The sequence below is a fragment of the Vicia villosa genome, linkage group LG5, assembly GCF_029867415.1.
Source record: "Vicia villosa cultivar HV-30 ecotype Madison, WI linkage group LG5, Vvil1.0, whole genome shotgun sequence".
Lineage (NCBI taxonomy): Eukaryota > Viridiplantae > Streptophyta > Magnoliopsida > Fabales > Fabaceae > Vicia > Vicia villosa.
In genome coordinates, this window is record NC_081184.1 from 173,739,307 (window position 1) to 173,764,870 (window position 25,564).

At 34.5% G+C, this 25,564-nt stretch overlaps 2 protein-coding genes across 2 annotated transcripts; both read right to left on the reverse strand.

The window, feature by feature from the left end:
• Window positions 1-52: 52 nt before the first annotated feature.
• Window positions 53-1,051, reverse strand: LOC131604053 (uncharacterized). The gene is made up of 2 exons (XM_058876543.1): window positions 461-1,051; window positions 53-376 (listed from the first exon to the last, which is right to left on the reverse strand). Exons 1-2 carry the CDS (start codon window positions 644-646, stop codon window positions 104-106), a joined length of 459 nt encoding a protein of 152 aa, XP_058732526.1. The 5' UTR covers window positions 647-1,051; the 3' UTR covers window positions 53-103.
• Window positions 1,052-1,190: 139 nt separating this feature from the next.
• Window positions 1,191-25,239, reverse strand: LOC131604052 (exocyst complex component SEC8-like). Its single transcript, XM_058876542.1, has 27 exons — window positions 25,080-25,239; window positions 23,253-23,366; window positions 21,889-22,101; window positions 20,515-20,688; window positions 19,472-19,573; window positions 18,824-18,933; window positions 18,324-18,467; window positions 17,571-17,742; window positions 17,356-17,462; window positions 16,175-16,482; window positions 14,070-14,230; window positions 13,252-13,367; window positions 12,787-12,857; window positions 12,333-12,463; window positions 12,197-12,246; window positions 10,206-10,306; window positions 9,261-9,373; window positions 8,939-9,046; window positions 7,707-7,904; window positions 7,428-7,513; window positions 4,688-4,865; window positions 4,509-4,586; window positions 2,751-2,852; window positions 2,559-2,633; window positions 1,876-1,971; window positions 1,743-1,792; window positions 1,191-1,672 (listed from the first exon to the last, which is right to left on the reverse strand). The coding sequence occupies exons 2-27, from the start codon at window positions 23,292-23,294 to the stop codon at window positions 1,585-1,587; spliced, it is 3,174 nt and encodes a 1,057-aa protein (XP_058732525.1). The 5' UTR covers window positions 23,295-23,366; window positions 25,080-25,239; the 3' UTR covers window positions 1,191-1,584.
• Between the last annotated feature and the right edge of the window lie 325 nt (window positions 25,240-25,564).

The following is a 25,564-nucleotide window of genomic DNA, read 5'->3' on the forward strand; positions in this document are numbered from 1 at the left end:
ATACATAATTGAACACAACATAATGCTTTCAATTTGAAGATTAAACCTGGTACATAACTGGTTCATAAAACTGGTACACAATACTATTTCACTAACATAAAACCTAATCCTTAATAAAACAGGTTACAAACAAAATTATGATAATCATCAAGCTACAACATTTTCCATATTTCATCATCTTCTTCAATTGACTCTGTATGTGATCAGTCTCTTTCTTTATTTCTTCAGTTGACAATCTAATTTTGGCAAACTCCTCTTGTATGTGTTCAATATTCTTTCCAAGCTTCTCCAACCTAACCATCATGATTTGCCCATTGTTTTTTTCAGATTCTTCGCAGAACCACTCGAAAAACCCACACCCGGGATGATCAGGCCCCTACATGTCACACACCCTCATGTTCAATTTCATAAATCTAATAAACCAACACTATAAACTAACACTCTGTGAAAAATAACGTACCTTAAAATGAGGACACCCCCAAAATTGTCTTCCAAAACTCTTAGTGGTCTTCGCCCTTCTTAGAATGGCCTTATCTCCACAGTAGCAAACTTGTTTCCAGGGCAGTTTCGACTTCGTACCAAGCTGAGAGATGAAACTTTCATGGCTTCCTTGTAACATAGTTGACGAAGAAGTGGACGATTTCATTGTTCTGGATTTCTGGAAAACCCTAGCAGCCCGTAAATTATTCTCACGATGGTGTTTATTCAACAAACCCTAGCCCCCAAATTGATAAGAATTCGTTTTCCAGAAGTAACATTCCTTTTAATGAAGGAGAAGAAGATCCAGGTCATACGCCACGCTGGCAACTCTAAACGGACGTTTCAATTAAATAGACGGAAAGGATAAACCTGACACAATTTTAAAAGATAAGGGAGTTATGTGAACTTTTTAAAAATTGTGGGACCAAAATGGACCCCGAGTGAAAGTTAAGGGACGAAAAAGGGTATTTTGCCTTTATTTGTCAGGACTAGATAAAAGTTTGCATTCAAAATCATCTCCATTTCAAGCCGCACTGGGGATTAAGGTGACGATTGTAATATGAAAACACTAATTGGTATAAATGCCTGAGGTGAAAGAAGATTAAAAAGTTAAGATTTAAAAAAAAAAAAATTAGCAAAGAATTTCCAAATCAGATCAACAATGACGAGTGCACACCAAATTTCACTTTCAATGATAGTAGTGGGCCACATTTTTGTAGAAAGGAAATTATATCTAGCACGAAAAACATACAGTTGATCTTCAGATTTTTCATGATATATACTTGAATGAACTTTTTCAACACACCAGTGATCAAAACCACAGATCACAAAACAAAAACAGCAACAACCAAAATTGTCATCACATTATAATTACTTTACAAACAAATGGAGGGGTGGGAGTGTGAATGTTATTGCCGTCATCATGGGCAGAATCTAGCCATACTTCAACTGGTAGCAGTCTAATCAGTTGAAAGTTGTGGTAAAATTGAGCATCTGCACCGGCTTGTTGCATCATCGCTTTTCAGAAACAAGAATCAGAAATCTAATTATCGCGAGCACCCCAATTGTCCAAAACAAACTCTGGCATGTTAACATGGAAACACACTACAAGGATAGTATTTCAGACACTCGTTCATGTGCATCGGGAGGAATATCCCTACCAGGGACGAGAACATTCAGAAGGTTGGTGTACCTGTGGGAATATAATGTCAATATCATTCCATAAAAGGGTATTAATAACTAAAATTTGTGTATTAACTCACTCTGCAGCAGTAAACAAGTGTACATGTTCTGTAATGAAGGCAAGCAAGGCCTGTGACAAGAATAGGAATACCAAGATAAGATGACTTGAGAAACATTACATAAAACACAAAGTAGTTAGGTCAGTTGACTTACCTCAAATGGCATGTTTAAGAGTTCATAGTAGGTGCGGACTCGATCCAATCTTTGTTGCACTATTTCGCTGTTTATGGATGGAATAGCAGCCAATGCCTGTAACACAATCCAAAATTGTTATGCCTCTAAAATTTTAGCAAGCACTCTCCACTTTATTCATAATACCGTCTAATTTTCAAAATTATATGCAACAGGCAATATCCGCACACACATGGGATGTGTCTAGTTAGATTAGCTTTTCAATGAAAATACAAAAGAACAAATAATAAACATACTATTACAATTTGGATCGGACATAACTCAATCTTACGAAACCAACTTGTAAGCTAGTAAGGTAAGGATTTCCTCCACTTATAAACATATGTTCAGGACATTATATCATTCGATGTGGGAATCTTAGCACACACTCTCACGCCCAACACTATTGGACTGATTCATGGATATAAGTGGTGGGTGGTCTGATAGTGGAAACTTAATAATGGGTGGTCAGGTGGATTATGGAAAGGCTCTGATACCATCTTAGAATTTAGGTTGAATCTAACTCAAACTTACAAAACCGGCTTGTTAAGTGAGGGTTGTCCCACTTATAAACATATGTCCAGGTCATATCTCATTCGATGTGGAACATATAAATGGCCCTTTCACTCGATACATCTCCTACACACATACACAATATTAATTACCTGTTCCAATGCAATAGAGTTTCGACATATTTGCTGAACACCAAAAAGATTGATAGACTTCATATCCGCCAAAGCCTGTAAGCAAAAGGACCCCTTCTCGTTAGCAGTGAAGAAAAGGAAAGTACACCTTCAAACATAAACAATTAAAAGTCTTTCTATAAAAACAAAACTGTAAAGAGTATACATTCGCACCTTCACAGACACAATTGCTGCAACCCCACAAATTCCACCAAATATGTAATTCCGCTTTGCATTTGAAATAAAAGGGGCCATTTCCTCATCTCTTCGAGTTATCTGGAGATTTCATTAAAATAGTAAACATAAATAGTCTGATTTACATAAGCTTATCATACATGAGTCACTAAACAGGAAGGTCCACCTTTTTGAAATTCATCATTTTGGCCATTGGCTGTTTACTTTCAATATCGGGGTTGATAGAAGCATTACATTGTTTTTATCAAATCAGATAACTTGGAATCGTTTGACGGGTAAGTTTACTAAGATGCCATTACAATTTACAATTTAATTTAGTTTGACTTTAACATTCATATTAGTATTATGGTCTTATCTTGACGAGTGTATGGTGCTTTTTAGTTTAGTATTAGAAGTCTAATCCAATAGAATCTCATAATGAAAACTTCACAGGACAATTTCGTAAAGTCTGCATATTGTAAAGCTTTTTCAATAATACATTTATAAATTCATTCACCAAAAATACAATTGTCTTTATCACATGTACAATCAAATCCTCCTGAGCATGATTCCTTTGGCTAGTTTTATCTCCATAATCCAAAATTTATAAGAGAGCATTCGAATAAATAGCATAATTAAACAATGGTCATATAGTACATATTTAAGAATAAGCTATGTCTGCCATAAAAAAAAAATTACGGAACTGTGCATAGGCGCTATAAGTACTATTCTAGGGAAATTCTAAAATAGCTTCTAAATACACATACAAATAAGATCTTATAAATGCCCCCAAAATAGTATTGCCTTTTAAGTTTTAATTAATAGCTCCACCCGACCACAATCTAATTCCAAATATGGATCTTAAAAAAGCTATTTCAACCACCACATCAATATCAATAAAACATCAAATCGTCAATAAATTCAGAAAGTTATTTTAAAAATTATGTTGATCTAATTATCTTTTGATCATCATACACCGATATAAATTAATCAATAATCCAAATAGACTTAGCTTCTTCTAAATCAAATAGTATAATATTTGGTTACCAATTCATAGATTGAAAGAGGGGCTGAACAGGTCTCGATGCGAATGCAAATACTTACACTTAGCTTGTAAGTTGATGACTGCCACAGTCATGTGTGCATTAGTTAGACCAAATTTTTAGTCAATGTGGAGTTCTTGACACTTTGCTTCATGCTCAAAACTGGACATCTGAAGCAGGACTTGTGTGGATGGAATAACAGAGTTCTGAACACACCTAAAGCCAAGCTCTAATACAACCTATGGTTTTGTCCTAACTCAATCTCACAAAATCAGCTAGACATCTAGAGTATGAACAACCACCTGCAAGGCCAACGGTCTAGTGTTGTGTCATTGTTCTGTCTTGGAGAGGATGTTAGCTGATCCTCATTCACATGCAAACTACTTATAAGTCGATTTTCAGACAAGCTGGTCATGTAAGTAAAACTGCCGATTATGAAACCCAAATCTACGAATTGGACCTGGATAGAGGCTGAAATTGAAAGCACCAGTTAATGAACTAGGTTAAATTATGGAAGTTTTTGCAGCCAAATTAGGTGATCTATGCCTCTAACCAAAGTGTGTATTTTAAGCATCCATTAATAATATAACCCATCCTAAGCTCTCTAATATAGAAAGGGATATCACAAGTTCTGCGTACGTGCAGAGTATAATCTTTACGAAGGTTCCAACTAGGAATCTTTACAAAGATAACATACAAAGAATGAAAGACACACCTGTGCGGTGAGAGAAATGACGAAGTCATCTGGTTCTTCAGCATCTTGGTCATCTATGTATTCTGTATTTGTCATTTCCTGCACAAAATAGAGTTGCTCAGATAAGTTTGGCGATAATTAAATTATCAGATTCTTATTCCTTCAACAACCTGATAAAAATAATACCACACTAGACAAACCTGCATGTGAAATATTGTCTCCAACTGCATTTCTATGCGTAAAACCTTCAGGCAATCGATTGCTAATTTTCTATAATCTTGAGAAAATGATGCTAGACTCCTTGTAGGTGCACTGTCTGAATGACTATGATGCTTTCCTCCAATATGATTTGATGCTCTTTGAGTAGTCTGTCCAAGCCTGCCAATTTTCACAAGAATTTTTTATGAACCAAAAACCCAAACCCAACACTACTGCTCACCAACATCATTGAGACTCCAGTACCATGTTAGAAGATATGAAAATATCTCATTAAATCTTAGGGTAATTTCGATCATCTATTAGGGATGGTTTCAATATTTCCTTATGTATCAAAGTTTGTTTCCACTTTAATTAAACTTATGATAGGCTCATCATGAAGGTGTATAAAAGGAGAGGGAAGAAAGGAAAGGGAGATGGAGAGATGGAGAGTAAGTGTTAAGAAATGTGGTTGGGCCTAACTCAACCCTACAAAACCGGCTTGAAGGGTGAGGATTGCCCCCACTTATAAGGACATGTTCAGGCCATATATTATCCGATGTGGGACTCTTAACAATAAGGAAAAGGGAGTAATAAGCCTCAAGTGCAAGGCAGGAGAAGGAAGCAAGTGGGGCCAGGAGGGAAGGAAAGAGATAGCGGATGAGGTAATCACGGTGTGTGTGTGTGTGTGGGGGGGGGGGGGGGAAGAGGTATCTAGTGGGGGGGGCATGAGGATTAGGAAAGGCATCAGGCGTGTGAAATGAGAATTATGGGGTGCTGGGAATAGGAGCTGGTCCTAACTCAGAAAGGAGAACTTTCTTTTTTGTTTCTTTCAAATATACTACCATCACAGATTGTAAGAGCCTTGCTCCAGCCATTTTTCTAGCTCATATAATAGTTTCCTTCATTTTCACATTGTAACAGAACACTACTCATTTTACTTGACTTACACCATAAATACTGTTGAAGTTGAGGGGGAGTGTTGAGAATAATTCAAGTGAGTTAGAGTCCCACATTATAAGTGGGAGAACTCAATCACTTTAAGTTTTTCGATGGTCAAGTGGTGTCTCTCACAAAGGTGTATAATCATCAACTTTGTATCAATGCTCCCTACTATAAAACTCCCCCCAACAAATGGTATCAGAGCCGGATTAAGGACTGCAATGTGGGCATTTGACCCAGGCACACGCTAGGCGTGAGGGTGGGTGTTGAAGCTGGTATTTGTGATTGTTAAAGTTTGTTTGAAGTCCCACATTGCTTAGGTTTCCGGACTGTTGGGTGTATAAATATGTGAGGGCAACCTCACCTCTTGAGCTAGCTTTTGGGGTTGAGATTCAAACATATTTAACAAATACCAATTCTAATTCATGTCTTTGTTGATATTGTGATTTTTGTAACATCATATCAGCCAGCATATTATTCAAATAAATATATCAATAAAATTTTATTGAGCATTTGTTTTCCGGACAATAGACCTTTAACTAGAAGACCTTCACCAAAAACTTTCAGATGATTTTAAGATATACAATAACCTCATTTATAGGCCTTCACCAAAAACTTTCAGATGATTTTAAGATATACAATAACCTCATTTATAGGCCTTCACCAAAAACTTTCAGATGATTTTAAGATATACAATAACCTCATTTATAGGGTCGTAAGAGTACTCGAGGTTTATCAGGAGAGTACCCTACAAAGAGGAGCACTCTTGGATATTTGCCCTACATCATAAGCACTCTGCTCTGCTATATCCCTCAAAAACCATACAAGGTTTGTTGTTAAAGTTATTGATTCTGCCACCCAATAAGGGAGATACACATATGTAAAATCTGAGGGAGAGATTGTAACACGAGATTTTGCCTATAATATAAACTGTACTGAAGAATACACGCATAATACACACAAACATTAAATAAAACAAATTAACGTAATAATATTAATAATGTGGAGTTCTCTTCCCTGATTTATATATCTTCCCGATTATAATCATAATTAGATAGATACGGGATTTTGTTCTTATAGCTATAATCAAGGGATGTTGTTTGTAACCCTATAGTAATCTATTTAGATAGATAGATAGATACTTACTTTGGTAATCTATAAAGGGTTAATCTATTAAGCAATTCAAATCAATCTTGATCTCAATGTCAATTTGGTATCAGAGCTCACATCATAAGGGTGTGATAAAACCTTAAAAGGTCCCAATAAATTCAAAGCAGGGTAACCGAATAAAAGAAACAGCTCAGCGTCCTAGCTCTAATCCAAGTCTATCACCCAACCCTCACAAACAACTCAGTCACTGTCAAACTAAACCAGTCGACACAGAGGCCACTGACATGGGTTTTAGACTCGCAGCACGCAGAAATGCATGGACCAATCTTACCCAAGGGAAACATAGACCTAAGAAGACGAGCACAAAACAAGTTTCACCCAAGGGAATCTCGTGCAAATAGATTCACACTTTTTTTCCCTCACACCATCAGATTCTCAATACCCAGAAATCATGGTTTGTGAACGATTGGTAGTCTTGCACACAGTCTACCGATCTTACGAGATCCCATCAAAACAAGTTTCTTTCAGGGGAATGGGGATGCAGTTGTTCCACAATCTGCAACTTAAAAGAGTCATGAACTCTACAATCTGAATTGCAATTCTGGCAGTCTCACGTTTTTACTTGCTTTATATACAGTACGTATGTAATGCAACATAACTAGACTGCAAAGCATGGGCATATAGGAAACACACCTTTCAATAGAGTCTGCAACATACTCCAATGAGTCACTAAGGGATGCCAACAAAATAAGTTTATTTTCATCGTGGATTAGGTTTTCCTGAAAAGAAAAGAGTACAATAAAGTCACAGGAGAAGCATAATAAATAAGTTGAGAGACGGGGATTTTAGCAAAAATGCATAAAATCGAAAACTTAAATATTATAGGTCAGTACACTATTTAACCCTCAAAAATAAGAAAAATATATCAATAATGAAGCATAGTAACTCATAGGCATAAAGAGATATGAAAACCTGTTTAATAGGTCGCAAGTTTAGCAATAATTCGCTTAGTTCTAGTTCAGCCTCAACTGTTTCAGCGTCATAGGAATTGCTTTCTAAATTAAAAGGATCTTGCAGATTTGGTAAATATGCACTTGAGGGGTCAAGTCTCATCAATTTCTCAATATCATGCCTCCCAATAAGCATGTAACTCTGCTTTTCAAGAACAGCCTGAAATATAATTAACAAAAATATCAAAAAACAGTAACACTGGAAGGATACTATTCAAGGAAGCAAAAGGTCAACCACCAACGCATCTAAACGGAGTTAAGATCCTCTCCATTTCTTGGTCTCTCCATTTTCTCCATTACTAAAGTTGTGTGTAAAAAACGCGCATATTTAAGACATGTGACACATAATTAATATTTATTTGACTTTATACACATTAAACTATAGTAATGGAGTTTTCAATTTCTTTTAGGAAATGGAGAGGATCCTTACCCATCTAAACGGCCCATGGAGTAAACAACAGGTCCATAAGCAGCAATAGCACATGTGGTCTATATACTTTTTGCTGAAACTTGATTGAATTAATAAATAAAAGGACTGAAGAAGCAGTAAGAATCCAATTCTTGTGCATTATGTTTTTCTTTATGGTCTATGATGCACCGATTTGCATAAATGGCCACCGGTATGGAAGCAACATGACTGCGATACACCTATGCTTCATCATGAATTTACATGTCCCCAGTTGAGATGCATATATGGCTCGACCTTTCTTAATTGAGTCTCAATAACCACCACAACAGTTCTGGCATAACCCATTCATCTCAGATACATGTATCATGCCCACACTCTCTAATTGATAGAATCCTTCAAACTTACCCACTCAGTAAATCTTCTAATAATTTCTCACCCACCTATTAAATTGAACCCTTCCTGTGCACAATATCCTTCACCAATTCAATTTTCTGTCTTTACCCATTTTTACCTTGGAAATTTTGAATTAAAATAATATATTTCTATTTTTTGTATACATCTTTTTATATACATGTATATTAAAGATATCATATCCTATTTTTTTTAAATGTTGTATCACCGTATTGTATCCGATACTCATATTGCGTCCATGCATAGTAGTGATGGTGCTTAACCAGGGGTTGTTTCAAATAAATGACTTTTTCAGGCACCTTATGGATTTGGCAGTCTATATTTCCTGTGTTTTTATTTATTGGAACTTATTTATCCAAAAAAAAAAAAACTACCTCCATGTACGAAGTCCGGCATCTTTCATATGTCCTCTCCAGAAAAGTTTGCACATACTTCACAAGATCATTAGCGAATTTTGGCATTGCTTGTGCCCAGCCAAGAACCTGCAGTAAATTTGTTGCAAAAGTCTCAGGGAAAACAACTATGTTCTTAACTATCAAACAAAACTAAATGTCAAGTATAGTGAATGGAATAATGTCTAAACTCCAATAATTACTAGTCCAGGTACTTTATCATCTTGTGTTCAATATAGAAAAGTAAAAAATAAAATAGAACCTTATGTATTGTATTGAGATTATTATTGAAGCTAAAATTTACCTCCTTAGTCAAGTAATCAATAGCCAACAATCCTTGTAATACAGGTCGACCCTTCTCAATTGACGGGGTATAAGTAGTGACCACATGTGCTCTTGGACGAAATGCAGCTGGACCTAAAAATTTGTATGAAGAGAACAACAACATTCACTTCCATTTTCAATACAATAGGATAATTATTGAATCAAAATTATAATATTTTTCCCGTGCATTATATGCGCATAAGCCTAATAAGCTATGCTTTAGCGTCATGTTGGTGCAACTTCTTTAGCTTATACATTGCAGATTGAAATGTTCTGTAAATGTCATGCACAATTGGTGCAACTTCTTTCATTTTACTTTGCAAAAGAAGGGATCTAAGTACACTTGATTACTTACGCTGCAACAGGTTTATCCATTCCTATTTTGTAAAGAAATTTACAAATACATCCTTTATTTAAAATCCCAATGCGTAAACATGTATGAGCAGGTACACTTTCAAGAATATGAACACTATGAACAACTCCAACAATTGAAACACTCCAAAAACACAGAAATGCATACTCTGTTTTCTATGGCTTTTGAATTCCCTCACTAAGGAAAAGATACCTTAGTGAGGGAATGAGTCTTGGGTTACTGACTCCCAGAACTACGGCCAGTACAACTTCAAAGTTACCATAGTACCAACTACTCTAAACTATGATATATCAATTTTCATGGAAATCAAATTTACTTCCGACCATTGTCTTTTGGGGTGAGCGGTAATTATCACTCAAGAACTTGTCAGTAAAACCAACGATTAAGAATGGGACTTTGCATCGAACATTTCAGACAAAGCTAACTTCAAAATTCGTTACTCAGATGTTTCAAAACAAATTAAGGTTCACAAAAGATCAGACTGAGCGCCAAGCAGGGATTTTAAAATAAGAGATAATAAAAGAAATAGCCATAACAGTTTAAGAGACTTGCTTGATATGGCTTGTTGTACGCCTTTTCGGTAGTCCACAAACATAGTTGGTAAAAAATGATCCTTTACAAAATTCTCCACAAAAGCTAGCAACCCGTCATTGCTGCAAATAACAAAGTTGACAACACCATAAACTAATATTAATGAGTTAGAAAAGCCACAGAAATTGAGCGTGAGAAGAAGCTCTGCTATCTTTTAGGAATCAATAAGAGATTGTATCAAAAATATATATTATACAATTATGATTAGTCAAAACCATATAAAATTGAACAGAAACTTGCTGACAAAAGTGACAAGCAATCTAACTTATAGCTTACATTTTCATTATGTTTCCTTGTATTAGCATAGACGTAAGTGCTTTGTATTTTACACACATTAGATAAGTCCCATGTCACATTATTCACAGCTCCGATCTAAAGAGTATGTTTCAATTAATGATATGGGATAGACTAGAGTCGAAAGGATTGGATATTAGTTATGTCCATTGTTTTGGTTTTTAAAATAAGGATGGGTTGAATGAAATCTAAGGATATCTATTCCATTCAATTTCATTACTTACCACTATTTGGGATATAATCACATCTGGACATACTTTTATAATTTAAAACACTGTTTCATCAAAGTAAAATGAAATGGAGTGTCATGTAGCACAAGAAAGTTGTGCTTGTTGTACAGCTGGGACCGATGACTTTCTTTGGCCAGTGCTGGCAAACAACTACAGAGCTGAAAGATGCATAATTTTATCCTTGTCAGTGGCTGATCACTGGGTATAGGATTAATGCTATTAAATTGGAGATTGGGGATTGAGCACGCTTCTCTTTCATTTTTATTTTGTTATTGAAATCATGAGATTACAGAAAAACCGACTACCAAACTAGTAATGTTTTTAACTTATTTTGTATTTTACTTTACATCGATATTGGGATTTTATTAACATACATACTTTTTGTACTTTTATCTTGTGACTTACTGTATTTTTGTTAATATTATTATTTTTACATTTCATGTGTTTCACAAAATGTAAATCTAGCATCCGATAGTTACAATTTTAAACAGTATTTAATTTCTAGATTGTATAAAAATAAAATATTTTTTAAACTAAGTAAAAGGGGAATAAAAAATGAATAACCCATTCCCTTTCGTACACTTCACAAACACAAACAATAGGATGGAAATTACGTTTGAGATTTAGAGGACATTTCATGCCCTAGTCCCTCTAAAGCTTCACAAACACAAACAATAGGATGGAAATTACGTTTGAGATTTAAAGGACATTTCATGTCCTAGTCCCTCTAAAGATTTTTGTTGGAAATATAATGTTTAGAGTAAGAAATGAGATTGAACAAACACAACTAACAATGCATTCAGTATATAATCAATAGAACCTAACCTAATAGCCCTATTTATGCTGAGTTCAATAATCAACATACTTGAATAATTTGTCTTACTCTGACGGTGACAAGAAAAACAACTTGTTACATTTTAACACATTATCGGTTCTTGTTCTACGTCACTTGCAAAAAAGTAATGTTCAGAAAAATAGAGTAGCCAATTAAACCGATTAGCTGGGAACCAGACCATTTAATAAATTGACAGTTTGGTTAACATTAACATCTCTGCCCCACATCTACCTACACACTTCATCATTAAAAGCTATTCTAAAAAAATAAGTTTCTTCCAAAACTTTACCTCAACAAATACTCGATTCATACTACTCCTAGAATCTGGTTTTTCAAGCATATTTAGTAGTAAATACTTAACATATTAGCACTTAATATTCAATGCAGAATGACAATGTGTCCTGATATCAATATGTAAGTTTAAGTAAAAGGATCATATGTGCTAACTCAGCACTAAATACTGAAAGCCACGTTTTTATTCACATTTTTTCCATAAAAAAAGTGAACAATAATGTAGAGTTTTATTTTACATGTAAGAAATCAAAGAATCATTTTAAAAAATATTGAACAAAGAAAAACTGTGCAATGTTTACCTAAGTTGAGAATACTTTGTTGGTAGCATTGAAGCAACTTTATCTGTGAACTGCACAAAGAATCAGCTCAGGAACAAAACACAATGAACATGATCAAAACTTTACAGGAGGTATATAGTAGTCCGAGAAGCAACACCTGTAGCACAGGTCGATATATTGATGCTGCTAAATATATGCCCTCCTCAGGTAAAACCGCCGCAGAACCATAACCTTCCTGCAGCACATTGGGACCCTTCCTATTCCATCCTTGGCGAACAATATCAACTCCTGAATATTAACACAACCAGCAATAAATGTTGTAATTGGGAAAAGAAATTAGAAGCTTGATATTGGTTGAAATTTAAACGCTCTTCCCATTACACGCTCTCCTATTGGTTGAAATTCAAACGCATGTAAGTTTACCTTTACTCCTTTATTAGAAATTCTTATGAGCGCAATTTTCACGAGTTATGCAAGGTTCATCAAAATTTCATAAGCATATCTTAACAGCGTCCCACGTATTCCAACAGCAACATGATTTTAAAATGTATAAGCAGAAATGCAAAGGTGAGACCATTTTCTGACCCATGCCTTAATAGAATTTATCATACCTTGATTAGGAAGAGATATTGTAGCATCAGTAAAGCGAAATGCAAAGGTGAGACCATTTTCTGATCCATCCCTGCAATCAATAAGAAACATTTATCATCAATTAAATGATACAATTTTGACTTAAGAGATAAATATTGTATTGGCATAGAAAATAAAATTTCTAAATTATTTTCAACCGACAGTTGTGAACCTGACTCATCTTTTTATCTGTATCTATCATGTAAATATCATCTTTTTACCCTAATTTTTAATATTAAATTCTGTTTTGATTTGTCATACAGTAAATTATGAAAGACGCTTTCATGTATTTTTGTTTGTTAAATATTATAGTTAAGAAAGACATTTCATTATACATTTTTAATGTACTTGTACCTTTGTTTTTTCTTAAAGTTACGTATCCCGCACCCATATCCATGCAACTTAGAATGTTGTATTAAAGAGCAAAACAAATACAACTCACTTGCCTTTTCTCTTTCGAAGGGGTTTTGTTTGCAAGTCTAGCAGTTTGCACAGCAGCATCAGCAGATGCAGCTTCTGGAGTAGCCCGCAGAATTTCACATATAAGTTGTTGGCATTCACTCTATAAAAATAAAGGGTGAAAAGAAATTATAAGCTGAAAGAAAAAACAAAAGGGATTACAACCAACAAGCACATTCTGAGTACATAATTTAGGATAACTTTCCTCCATAACACAGTTTCTCCATGTTTACACAGATTAAACAATATAAACCAGGCCCAATCAGTTTCATATAAACTAGATTCTTTGCCATTAACTTAAAATAAACTGCGTATCAAAAATGGGCAAGTGAAACACGACAATACAGGATGCTACAAACATTATATTCCAGTCAATAACAAAATCATCCTTTAATATAATCAAATTAAACATAACTGAAAGATTGAACGTATTTGATTTATTTAAAGTAAAGAGAAAATATAAGTGCACTTCTATCTATATCCAATAACCAAAAATTCAGGCACATCAACACAGGGTGTGTATCCTAGACCGATACACTTACCATGTCTTAACATATTAAAATAAGTAAGGTATGTCTTTAAATTCTATTAACAAATTTATTTGAGAAAAGTTGGCAATTGACAGCATTTGATTTATTTGAAGAATAGAGAAAATATAAGTGTACTACAATACAACGTCGATTTATTATTCAATAACGAAAACTTTATGCATGTCAACATTAGGTTCGTATCCTAGACCAAAGATATGCCCTCAAATTCTATTATTAAATATCTTGCAACGGAATGACCCTTGGATATAGATTACCTGTAACACTGTCAAGGAGAAACCTATGCTGTAACCTCCTGTGACTTGAGATGTTTCTGAATCAGGATAACTCACATCTACTGGAACTGATTTTGGTGTGTTCATGTCAACATGCTGACTGGCTTTTGCTTCCAACAGCTCCCCAACAACAACATGGTTCTCTATAGTGACACATAAGATGACAAATTTACTAGGAAGAAGAATGACCAACATCGAAAGCAGACAACAACAACAACAACAACAACAACAACAACAACAACAACAACAACAACAACAAAAAACATCTTGTCACTAGGTGGGGTTGACTACATGGATTAAACAACGCAATATTATCTTATAATGAACCATGCCTGATGATACACAGTTTAAATCAAATCTCTGGTAAGGTTTGGTCTACAATTTTCCTTGGCCTCTTATAACATAACTTAGAAGTTAGAAGTGAGAGTTATCTAGTCTCCCTAGCTTCAATTGTTGGGTGATAATTGGGTGATTAGTCTTAGTTTGAAGAAGTAATAGTGGTCTTAAGGCTAGTTCGGGTCAAGCACACTATGTGCTCTCATTTGTTAGATTTTTTCATTTCTATCCCCATGAAGACTAAGCAAAGTGGTGCATCGCCTTGAAACACGGGTGGTTGAGAGATCACTTTTTCTATTGGTTATTTTCACTTAGGTTGTTTATCTTTCACTCATTATTGTAGTGCGTGTGTAGCTAAGTTCATTGCTTGTGTATCATATCCTGCTCGCTATGAGCTAAATCATGTGTCGGATTATGTGGAGTTTTAATATGACCTAGTTATGTGCCGATGTGAATGTGATTGTCTAGTGGTGTTTATGCATTTTTAGCACTTGCATGTTTATTGCTATATATTTATTGAGTTTGATAAACTTAGAATATATCCCAATTCCCAATTCATGAAGTAGTGGAACCGTTTATATTTAATGGATGGAACTCATGCTGCTAATATGATAGTTTAGTTAATTGACACATTGAACAAACTTAAATGCTCAGACTTAAGATTTGGAACCATAAAGTGAATGAACTTATTTTAGCAATAGTAAATGGATTATACGAATAACAGAGATTTAATACCAGTCTATTTACTAATGTTGCTGAAAAGCATAATGGGTTGTTTTTGCACTTTAGTATTGCAGCACCAATAAGCATCACTAAATAACTAAGAAGTTTTAAAGGAAGCATAGTTCAACCTCTTCTCAAATCAGAACTCAACTTTTTTACTTAAACTTGTTAAATCTTATTTTTCTTTGTTACACGATATATTTGTTACTTGTTTCTTCTCACTAACTAAAATGATTGATTGTAACATTTATAGAAATTGCTAAGCCAATCCTCATGAGAACATTCTCTATTTACCACTCTATAACTTGTTTTTGACTGTGTAAACCTGCACCCCATTTTGCACAACAGTCTCTCTTTACCTTCAATTATTTGACTGTCCTCTATCTGGTTTATTAGTATTAACCTCCTCACCCTTGCTTTTATGCGTTCAAAAATATAGAAAGTGCATGAGGGAAAGAAAGAGTTAATCTGATTGAGGTGTATTAGAGTATATCAAATAGAAAGCACAAAAAAAGAGTATATCAAATAGTAACTGATTAGTTCTTGCGCTGCCAGCTGTCCATAACAGCTAGTTTTCAATTAGGCCTATCCGGTGCACCTGAGCACAGGATTAGTGTCAGTTGAGGATTGTAGATTGTTCTAGAATCTGTTAGTTTTAACTTGTGCACTGATCCACAGGAATAGAGTTAGTTTTAACTTGTAGCAATTATGTTACAACAGAAACTAATGGGCTTGAAGCCCAAGTACGATTGGGAAAGCAGCCCACACTAAATACTGAAGATGTAACCCTATATCTCTAATACTACGGCTCTTCTCTATCACACATTGTCAAACCACCAACACAAGACTCTAACTCAACTCTCTTGTCTACAATAGGTGCTTACCCAACTTTCTCCCTAAATCTTTTATTCATAATCCAATCTTACTTTTGTGCGACCATTTATTTATATGAACATTCTCTTCACTGTAACGTTAAGCGTCCCATTAACCTAGAAAGAAGAATACGTAATAAAATTATTGTGACTCACCAAATATTCGAACAACAGCATCCAAAATTGAATCAAGAAGCTCCTTTGCAGCAACTTGTGCTTTCCCACCAGGAGCCATGAGAGGGGAAACAGGGCTCACAGCCAACAGAGTCCCAGCAATAGATATTCCATTCTTACGTTTCTGTTTTGGCAACTGGTAGCTTTCCAGTTGACCTTTAATGAAGTGTAGATCACCTGTTCCAGTTCGGGAACCCAGACCAATGCTTGACCTTGATGAATTCAAAAGGTCTGCATGGGCTTTAATCTTGGAAGTAATGGTTTCATGAATTGTTGGCCGTAATCTTTGGCTGGTAAACAATAAAGCCAATATAACTTAAAAATTATCATCACAGTCAAATATATGAAAAATCAATAATAATGAAATGTGGCAAGACCTACACAACAACCATGCCTAGAAACCACAAATGATAATAACGAGAAAGAAATTATAGAAGAAAAAAATATCACATGATCTCAAATATCATGATTCATTTCGGCAACATGATAATCACAACAATATTTAGAATATATCACTAATAGTTAGTTCATGTTGTCACTACAACATGGTTTTCTTGTTCAGGAGGATTCACTTGCTTCCAGGCATTCAGAGTTCACTGCACTGCAGAAAAATAAGGCCACCTCCAACAGGAGGCTCATGGGCAGATTTTCAGGCGGCAGACTGAAATTCTGGTCAGTTTACTATTGGAGTATTCCAAGCTGGAGTACCATTACATGCTGAAGCAATGTTTCTGGTCAAAACTTACCATTTGTTTTTATAAAACTGTCCATAATAAATTATTTGATCATTTAAAATATATATTCAATTTTAATCACCGAAGTTTTACACTATTTTATCCCATAATTTCATTTTTTGAGCTTCAATTGCCAATATTTTCATTCAATTTTTCATCTAAATACTTTAAAATCATTTCTTGTGTGTCAAATTGATCCCAATTAGTATAATTTTAAACTGTATTTATTTTATACAAAATTATCAACATCATAATTAGAAAAAATTCTCAATTATATTATCAAGAGTCAAGATCAAGCTAGTAACCCTGGTGTGAAAATTAGTGTAAAGAGAAAAAAGCTTAATGAGAAAAAGAATATCAAAACCTTCAAAGAGATAAAGAAGCATAGAGTTTTATCAAAAAGAATAAAAAAATTTTAAGATAACTGACCAAATCATAGCACCAGCAGCCGACACTTTTCCGAGCATACAAAGACACTCAACCATGGTCTGAAGATACTTCACATGAAGTGGAGCATCACTCTTTCTAATTATTTCCTGCACAAGAAACTCGGAACTTCAGTTGGAAGACTGAAAGTCGACAAAAGTACGAGAAGGATTATGAATATAAATTTAAGATAAACTATACAACTAAGTGGCTCATACAAGAAATTCATCAGGTGTCGAATTCGAAAGCCATGTTGGCATTTGACGAAGAGCACCACTTGCATCCTTTGTGACATCACTGCCATTGACTCTCGTGTTTGCCATATTCCCATCTAAAGTGGCTTCTTCACTTGAATCCAGAGTGCCTTCCTCATCATGGCCATCAAAAGAACTGAAACACACATTTGATGGTATTTAATATACTATATTCCGCAAGCACAATCCAAACTACACGCAAATGTGTACAGAAACAATCAAGCTTTATCACACGTAGGGGTGGATCAAACGACACACTAATATGACTGTTGGAAAAAATTGGAGATTGCTTTTTTAAATCTGTTATATTTTAAGATTAATCAATACCAGTGAAGAGGCACAACCCAAAATACACATTAGGAAAATGGAAAGCTACATCACACCAACCTAAGAAAGCAACGATCTAGGAAAAAAACATAACAAAGCTAGCACGGAAAATAACAATTGATAAAATCATACTATCAAATATTCTCATCATCACACTACCAACAACACAGTCCATGGTCCATTCTTTACAAAGAAAACAATGAGAGGAATTTGCTAATTAAGAATATCTAGTTATCTTCTATGAAAATAATCCTCCCTCAGCCATCAATGAAACAATGTGTAACAGTATAACTGTATGAAACTTCAATAGGAGATAAGAAATGATTTATGCAGTTTAGAACTAGGAGGAAAATAGCAGAAACAGTCAAAAGTTCATTTGACCAGTATTACCCATCAATCTGGAGGCTAGTTTGATTGTCACCTTTGAGTGACTTTGTTCTTCGAGACCGAGATTGAGAACTATGTGCAGTAAGTGCAACATAAGTGGTGGTGAGAACATCGTCATCATTCTCCAGCATCGTTGAGCCTGCAATGCTGCACACATGACAGCTCAAATACATATTCATCAGTTCACAAAATAAATAAACTTCGCAACTTCATGAAACTGGCAGACAGATCAAAAGTTTGCTGTACATTTAAGTGCCGTGATATTAAATCACGTAGAAACAAATGCAAACAGAATAGAAGAAAAATTAACAAAAAAGCAAAGCAGAGCTTCAAAGTTTGCATGAGAATAGGATGTCAAGGGAAATATATGAAGCACAGATAAGCCACAGTTAAAATTGCATTTCAGAAGCATATACTCTAAATGCCTTTGCAAAAACAGAACATACCCCAATATATTACAGTATGATGCTCTAAGTAAGAGATAGGAATGTAAAAACAAATACCTATATTCACCTTTGTTGTATAAATGTGCATGTAAATCCTCCAAAATCTTATAAAAGAGGACTCCACGCAACTTCGTTAACTCAGAACGAACATCTTGAAGTGCCCCAACCTGGGCCACACATCAAACATAATTATAACATACAAAAAACCAAACACAGAAATGTTCATAGAGATGATTAAATAAATGGAAAAATATGAAAAAAGATGGAGAGAGAGTCTGTTTTCAAGCAATAATAACCTAGAGAAGGGATGTAGATTAGTCACATACTATACAAGTTAAATACAAACTAAACAAGCGGAAATTTTATAAGTCTATTTCCACTTCCATATGCTAGAGTATGGTTAAGATTACTGACTCTCATAGCGTTTCATTGCTCTCAAATTCATGGTAATTTTAAGGGAAAACACATTTCTAATATGCAGACAGATGCAAAAGTTTTGTTCTACACTTGTGAATATTAGCCTTTTGGACTCTTTTCTTTGGATTCAAGATACAGCATTCTTATCCACCCCTTACATGCACATTCCCATTTTCTTTGTACAAAAAACTGTGCATACCAAAGAATAAACACAAAAATACAAAATATAACCAAAAAAAACTTCCATGCAAAACACGCTGAATATATATATAGTAGTTGAAAACCTACAGTTTGGAGACCTCGCTCAAGCATCATGATGGATTGCACATGCAATTGAACTGCAGCATAATATTGCTTCTCTGCAATGAGTTTCTCAATACGAGCTGGAACCTGTAACTTAGATGATCAGAATCAAAACCCTCTATAAAATAGTAATAGTTTTAAACAGAGTAAAAATGTTCCAACATAAACAACGGTACACACAAATGTATGCATTTATGCAGATAATATGTTCTCAAAAGTATTTTTTTACCCGTATTGTAGGGTCTTATTACAGTGCTCGAGTATTCAGGTCATCATTCACCAGTCTTAAAATTAGAATTTCAAATTATACTTGGATTCAGAAGCAGATAACAATTGGCCTTTATTTTACCTACACTCCAATCCCAATGTGCTTTTACACAAGTTGTCATGTTTATAGCAAACAACTTTTGTTCTTTGACAGAACAAATTACTCCCTCCGTCTCATAATAAGTGTCTCATTTGCACTTTTTTCATGTCTCAAAATAAATGTCTCTTTAGAAAATCAATGCAACATTTATTAATTTTTTCCACTACTATACCCCTATTTATTAACTTTCACGTTTTTCAACTATTCTACTACCTATAAGAAATAAGGGCACTTTAGTAAATGATATTAACTTTATCATTAAAACCAACACATCCAATCATTTTCTTAACAACCGCGCAAAACTCAAATAGGACACTTATTATGAGACGGAGGGAGTAAGATTTAAGATCAAGTGATTCTGTGACAGTAGAAAACCACAAAAATCACATAGATGGCAAAGTCTACATGACTACATCTGCTTTTGTAATTGAAGGAACATTCTGCATGATGAAACTGCAAATGCAATCGTGTAAATCCATATAACTGTTTAATCTAGAATACAAAATGCCTAAGTAGCCTAAACAAAATCCAACTTAGGGGCATATAAAGCCAGACCAACTAGCATGATTTTAAATGCTGGTTGAGAGACTCCTTTACTCCAATCAACTGACTGAAGTCGCATACAATTAGATAAAGCAATGTCTAAACTAAAAAAACAGACCTTAGCAATGTCTTCGATTTGATCCAATAAGGAGATTATGTGTCGCAATGTGACTGATCGATACCATAATTGATGCAACTGCTTATTGCGGGCACTAAGATGCTTCTTGGCCTCTGCTAAATCTACCTTTAAGACGCCTATACTTTCAGTGGATTCACTAAAAAGCCTCAAGATCTGGAGATAATTAAACAAGATATTTAGAAAACTGCAACTTATAAAGTAGGGACAGTTCTAGTTCAGCAACGCCCAAGAATTAAACAAGATGAAAGGGGAAAGTGGCTTCTGAAATCCAGCTTATCATTGTAATTTGAACCAACTAAAGTTATAACAGAAACCAAAAACAGCTTTGATTATAGTTTAATTAGATTCTGTTAAATTAAATATCGACATAAAATATCCATCACAACTTTAATTTTATAAAAGGCAAGGACACCAAACTAACAATGTTTGTTTGTTTCCTATATGCTAGCCATGTATTTCATCACATAAGACATCATAACAGAAAGCACCTTTATATTGTAATAATGAAAGATTACACAAAATCAAAAAAAAAAAAAAATAGATCAAATAGTCAAAAAAAAGGCAGTAAAAGAAAAATGTAATGGTATTACAGGATATAATAGATTTGGGAGGATAATAGAGTTTGGTCCAATTCATCCTTACAAATCTGGCTTGTAAGGTGAGGGGTGTTACTCTATATAAAGTCTTTTCAAGCTCTATTTCTAACCAATAGGGGACTTGGGATCTTCCCAATGCACCCCTCTCGCGCTCAGCACCCTATTGGGCTTGGTGCGTGGATATAAACCGTGGGTGGCCCATGGTCCAATCTAGGCTTTGATACCATATTAGAGTTTGACCTAACTCATCCTTACAAAACCGGCTTGTAAGGTGAGGGGTGTCACTATATATAAGTATTTTCAAGCTTTATCTCTAACCAATGTGGGATTTGGGATCTCTCCAATTGGGGGAACAGACATGAGCAGCAGAACTAAGATTGCATAAGCATAACCACAAAGGCCTGAAACAGAACCAAGGCCCGGTGTTTCCTATATGCTAGCCTAGTAATTTACTATTATGAACAAGAAAAGAACTTTTTTTTTCCTTTTATTATAGCAATATAATCGAAGAAAAAAAGAGATGCTGAAAAAGTGTAAAAATATGGGACAAAGTAGGCAGCTTCTATGACAAAGATCTAATCTCGATAGCACAATAATGCAAAGGAGAGAAAAAAATATCTAAAATGTAACGGTAAATATACACGTGAACACGAAATCAAAGACCCCGTGTTACAAATTTACAATAGAAAATGACCCAATTGCCCCTGGTCCAATGCATACTGATTAATTAATCACATAAAATGAAATTTTAAGCAACCTGGGAATAGTTTTGGATAGCTCTGTTGAAGCCACTATGATAAGATTGTACAACTTCATCAACAACCTCCTCAATAACATCACTCTGCTCCTTCAAAAATTGGGCAGCAGCTTCCCGGTCTTTTGAGGTCAAAATATGAACAACATGAGGTAAAGAATCAAAACGAGCAGCAGTCCAAGTCTCATCTATCCTAGATATTTCTTCTCTCAGATACTGCATTCAAATGGAGAATAAAGACTCAAATTGTCATGAATGAGTAGTCAGTGCAACACATGTAGAAATGCAGTTATAGTGGAAGTTCCAGAGCAAAAAAATGTATAAGAAACACAATAAGAAACATATATGCCTTACCAAAAAAGAATCATACCTAGAATGCTTAAAATAAGAAACACAATTAGCACATGTACAGATATATATAACCAAACCACTGTCAACATAATGATTCCACTCTCAATTTGCAAGTTATGTATCCTGATTAACCTTTTGGACCTGGAACAAGCCTAACTCAAGCTCTTTGCAAAATAATTAGCTTCTAATCTTTAAGCCTGTGGCAAAGACATCTTTATAACTAAAACAATAAATCATCCATGTCTTATAAAGAAATCTTTCTAACTGACACAAAAAATCATATGTGCTTTATAAGAAGCAATCCAAGGAATGCTTAAATAAGACACACAATTAATACACGCACAACTGCACAATTAGACTCCTTCCAATGTAATGATTACACTTTCAAAATGCAGGTGATGCATCCATCTCTAGCCTCTCAGAAATTGGGTTAAAGATATTAACTTTTGATCTTTAAATGTGTGGTAAAATATTTTGAGTAAAAATAACAATTAATCATCTATACCTCATCCAAAAAAACTTAAAATACGACACACAATTAACATAAACTTGTAATCACAAATAGGATCATTCTCTCTAATTATTATTGTTGCTATAGTTTTTCTAGTTTTCTATTTTTTAATTATTTTGACAGAATTTCATTTGTATATAAGTTTGTATAATTTTGCTATGCAATGAAAGTCATTCACTCTAAAATATTCAACTACCATATCTCTTGCCTCTTGGGTCCATTCCCTATTTTCTTGTTTTGTTTCACTTGTTTGGTTATGGAGCTTCAGCTGTGTCAGCACTGACCCGATAACTACCAGATTATGTTCAGGCTAGGTTAGTAGTTAACACTCATGTAAAAATTTCCCACGAGTTGTACACATATTTCAACCTTTTACGAGCACCACTACAGAAGTAAAGCCCAAAAGACAATAAAAAGAGCATGAAACAATTGTAAAGAACCCTACATCCAACAAGTTTATTAATCTATCCTCAAAAAACAAAATTACTAATCTAACATAACTTACCGCTTTTTCAGGGGGCAAAGGTAACTCGTCAAAAACTCCCATATTGAGCCTTCAATTTATCCACACACCATGAAGATATAAGATTAACTTGTATTAGCAAACCGGCGACTATAACTGCAATGCATAAATACAGATAAAAGATAGATTAAAACCCAATTGCATATAAATGAATGTAAAGGACTCGCTTGAATGTAACTGGAAATGAATCATCCAAGTTCTTTAAGAAAAATTGCAAGACATAGAAAAATAATAAGGTGTCATTATATGCATTAAGCGATAGGCAATAATAGAGTTTAAAACAAAATATTAATAAGCTTAATCACACTTTTGTTCCTCATATTCTGCCTCATCCGTGATTTTGGTCCCTAACTTTTTTTAAATGTGGCATTTTGCTCACCTGTAAAATTTGGAAAGAATTTTGACGTTGTGGAAAGTGGGATGCTTATGTGGTATATGAATAAGATATATGGATGGATATCTATGTCAGCTTCTCATAAATTAAACTAACCAAAAAAACCCATTTTAATTTTTTTTTAAATAGCTAAAATAAATTTAATTCAAATGGTTTTAGTTAGTTAAATTCAGGAGAAGATGACATCGATATGAAATATATCCACCTATCCATCTCTAAATATAATAATCACCATTCTACTCAACTCATACAGTTGAGACTGAAACCAAAATAATAACTCAAACAGAACACTACCATTCCCCCAACCAACAGATTGTACACACAACAACATCCAAGTCTTATCTCACTAGGTGGAGCCCGCTACATGAATCAAGTAACACCATAATACTCTATCATAGAATATATCTTCATCCAAATCATTGACCTCTTAGTTTTTCATGATAGTTTCTTCTATAATTTTTCTTGGTCTTCTATTGCCTTAGTAATTAGGCCATCCTCCATCTGATCTACTATTCTCTTACCGCATAATCTACAAGTCTACTCCATACATGCCCAAACCACCTAAGTGAGATTCAATCATCTTTTCTTCAATATGTGCTACCCAACTCTCTCTCTCTCTCTCTCATATAATTTCTAATCACATCGTCGACACTGACACGTCAATACATGTAATAACTAAAAAAATTAAATTAAACGTAATCACAAGTATCGGTGTCAATTTCAGACACTATCACGGACACACTTTTTTTCAGAGGTGTCGGTGCACACAACTAACACAATTATACAAATGAAAGAAAAATCTATCTCATGAAACTCCAAATCATATCTATCTAGTCTAATAGGTCTGCACAGCTAGCACTATTATACATATGAAAGAAGAAGAAAAACAAGAATAGCACTACCAATTTATAAACTGTTTAACAAATATAACAAGTTGAAACCTAGGTAGTTAATTGCGGCCAATAGCGGCGTAATTGCGCAAGTAGCTCCCGCAGCAGAGTTTCACCCCGCTCAGTGGAGATTTTTTTGACAAAGAACCGCAGTAGAAGGATGAGGAATGGCGAAGAAGAAATGAAAAATCACAAAACGGATTTTAATCGAAATGGAAGAAGTCAAATTCTGCTAGGTTAGCGCAATTCAGAATAATCAGAACTGTGTTTGGATCTCCGCTACAACTGATTGTTCCTCTTCAAATCGATTCCAACGAAAGCAAGTTCTTCTTCGTGTATGGTCAAAATCGATTATACAAAAAAGCTATTCGTAAACGAAAGATCAGAGTGACGCATACTAAGTTCTCAGATTTGCACCTCCAAAATCAACTCTAACTCCAAAAGTGAAATAGAAAAAAGCCTAATGAAGAAATTAAACTTAGATCAGAGAATCATAGAAAGTGAATCGGAGATGAATAATCATACCTCTTGCTTGACCTTGTCGTTATTCCCTTGCAGCGTTCACTCTCGTTGTTGTTTTTTTTTTTTTTTTTTTGTGCTGCGGGAAAGTACCAATTGGCAATGTTAGAGAGAAGACTAAAAATAATGGACTTTTCTTTTCAGACAAAAAATAATAATGGAGTCTTATTTTTTCAGAGAAAAAAATTGAAAAACCAAAAATATTTTTAGAATTAGAAAATGTATTTTCAGACACACCACATTCTTTATAAACACTAAATTACGTTATTGTCCTTCTATTGTTGTGTTTTCACGATTTTGGTCTTTCTATTTTGTTTTTAAATATTTTTGGTCTCTCATTCCCACTATCTACAAAAAAACCCTTATGTGTTACATTTTAAAATATGTTTTTTGGGTTTTCCATCCTCACTTGAGGATGAGCCACGTACTTTAAAAAGTGACACATAAGTGTTTTTTGTAGCCAAAATGGAGATGAGGGACCAAAAGTGTTT

What these genes read in the sequence shown, in the direction of transcription:
- LOC131604053 (XM_058876543.1), bottom strand. Translation starts at nt 646, where the DNA reads ATGAAATCGTCCACTTCTTCGTCAACTATGTTACAAGGAAGCCATGAA. An exon ending in GGGGGTGTCCTCATTTTAAG is followed by an intron (nt 377 to 460) that starts GTACGTTATTTT and finishes TGTGACATGTAG; the next exon opens with GGGCCTGATCATCCCGGGTG.
- LOC131604052 (XM_058876542.1), bottom strand. Translation starts at nt 23,294, where the DNA reads ATGGGAGTTTTTGACGAGTTACCTTTGCCCCCTGAAAAAGCG. An exon ending in GCTGCTGGTGCTATGATTTG is followed by an intron (nt 16,483 to 17,355) that starts GTCAGTTATCTT and finishes ATTGTTTACCAG; the next exon opens with CCAAAGATTACGGCCAACAA. An exon ending in AGACAATATTTCACATGCAG is followed by an intron (nt 4,587 to 4,687) that starts GTTTGTCTAGTG and finishes TATTTTGTGCAG; the next exon opens with GAAATGACAAATACAGAATA.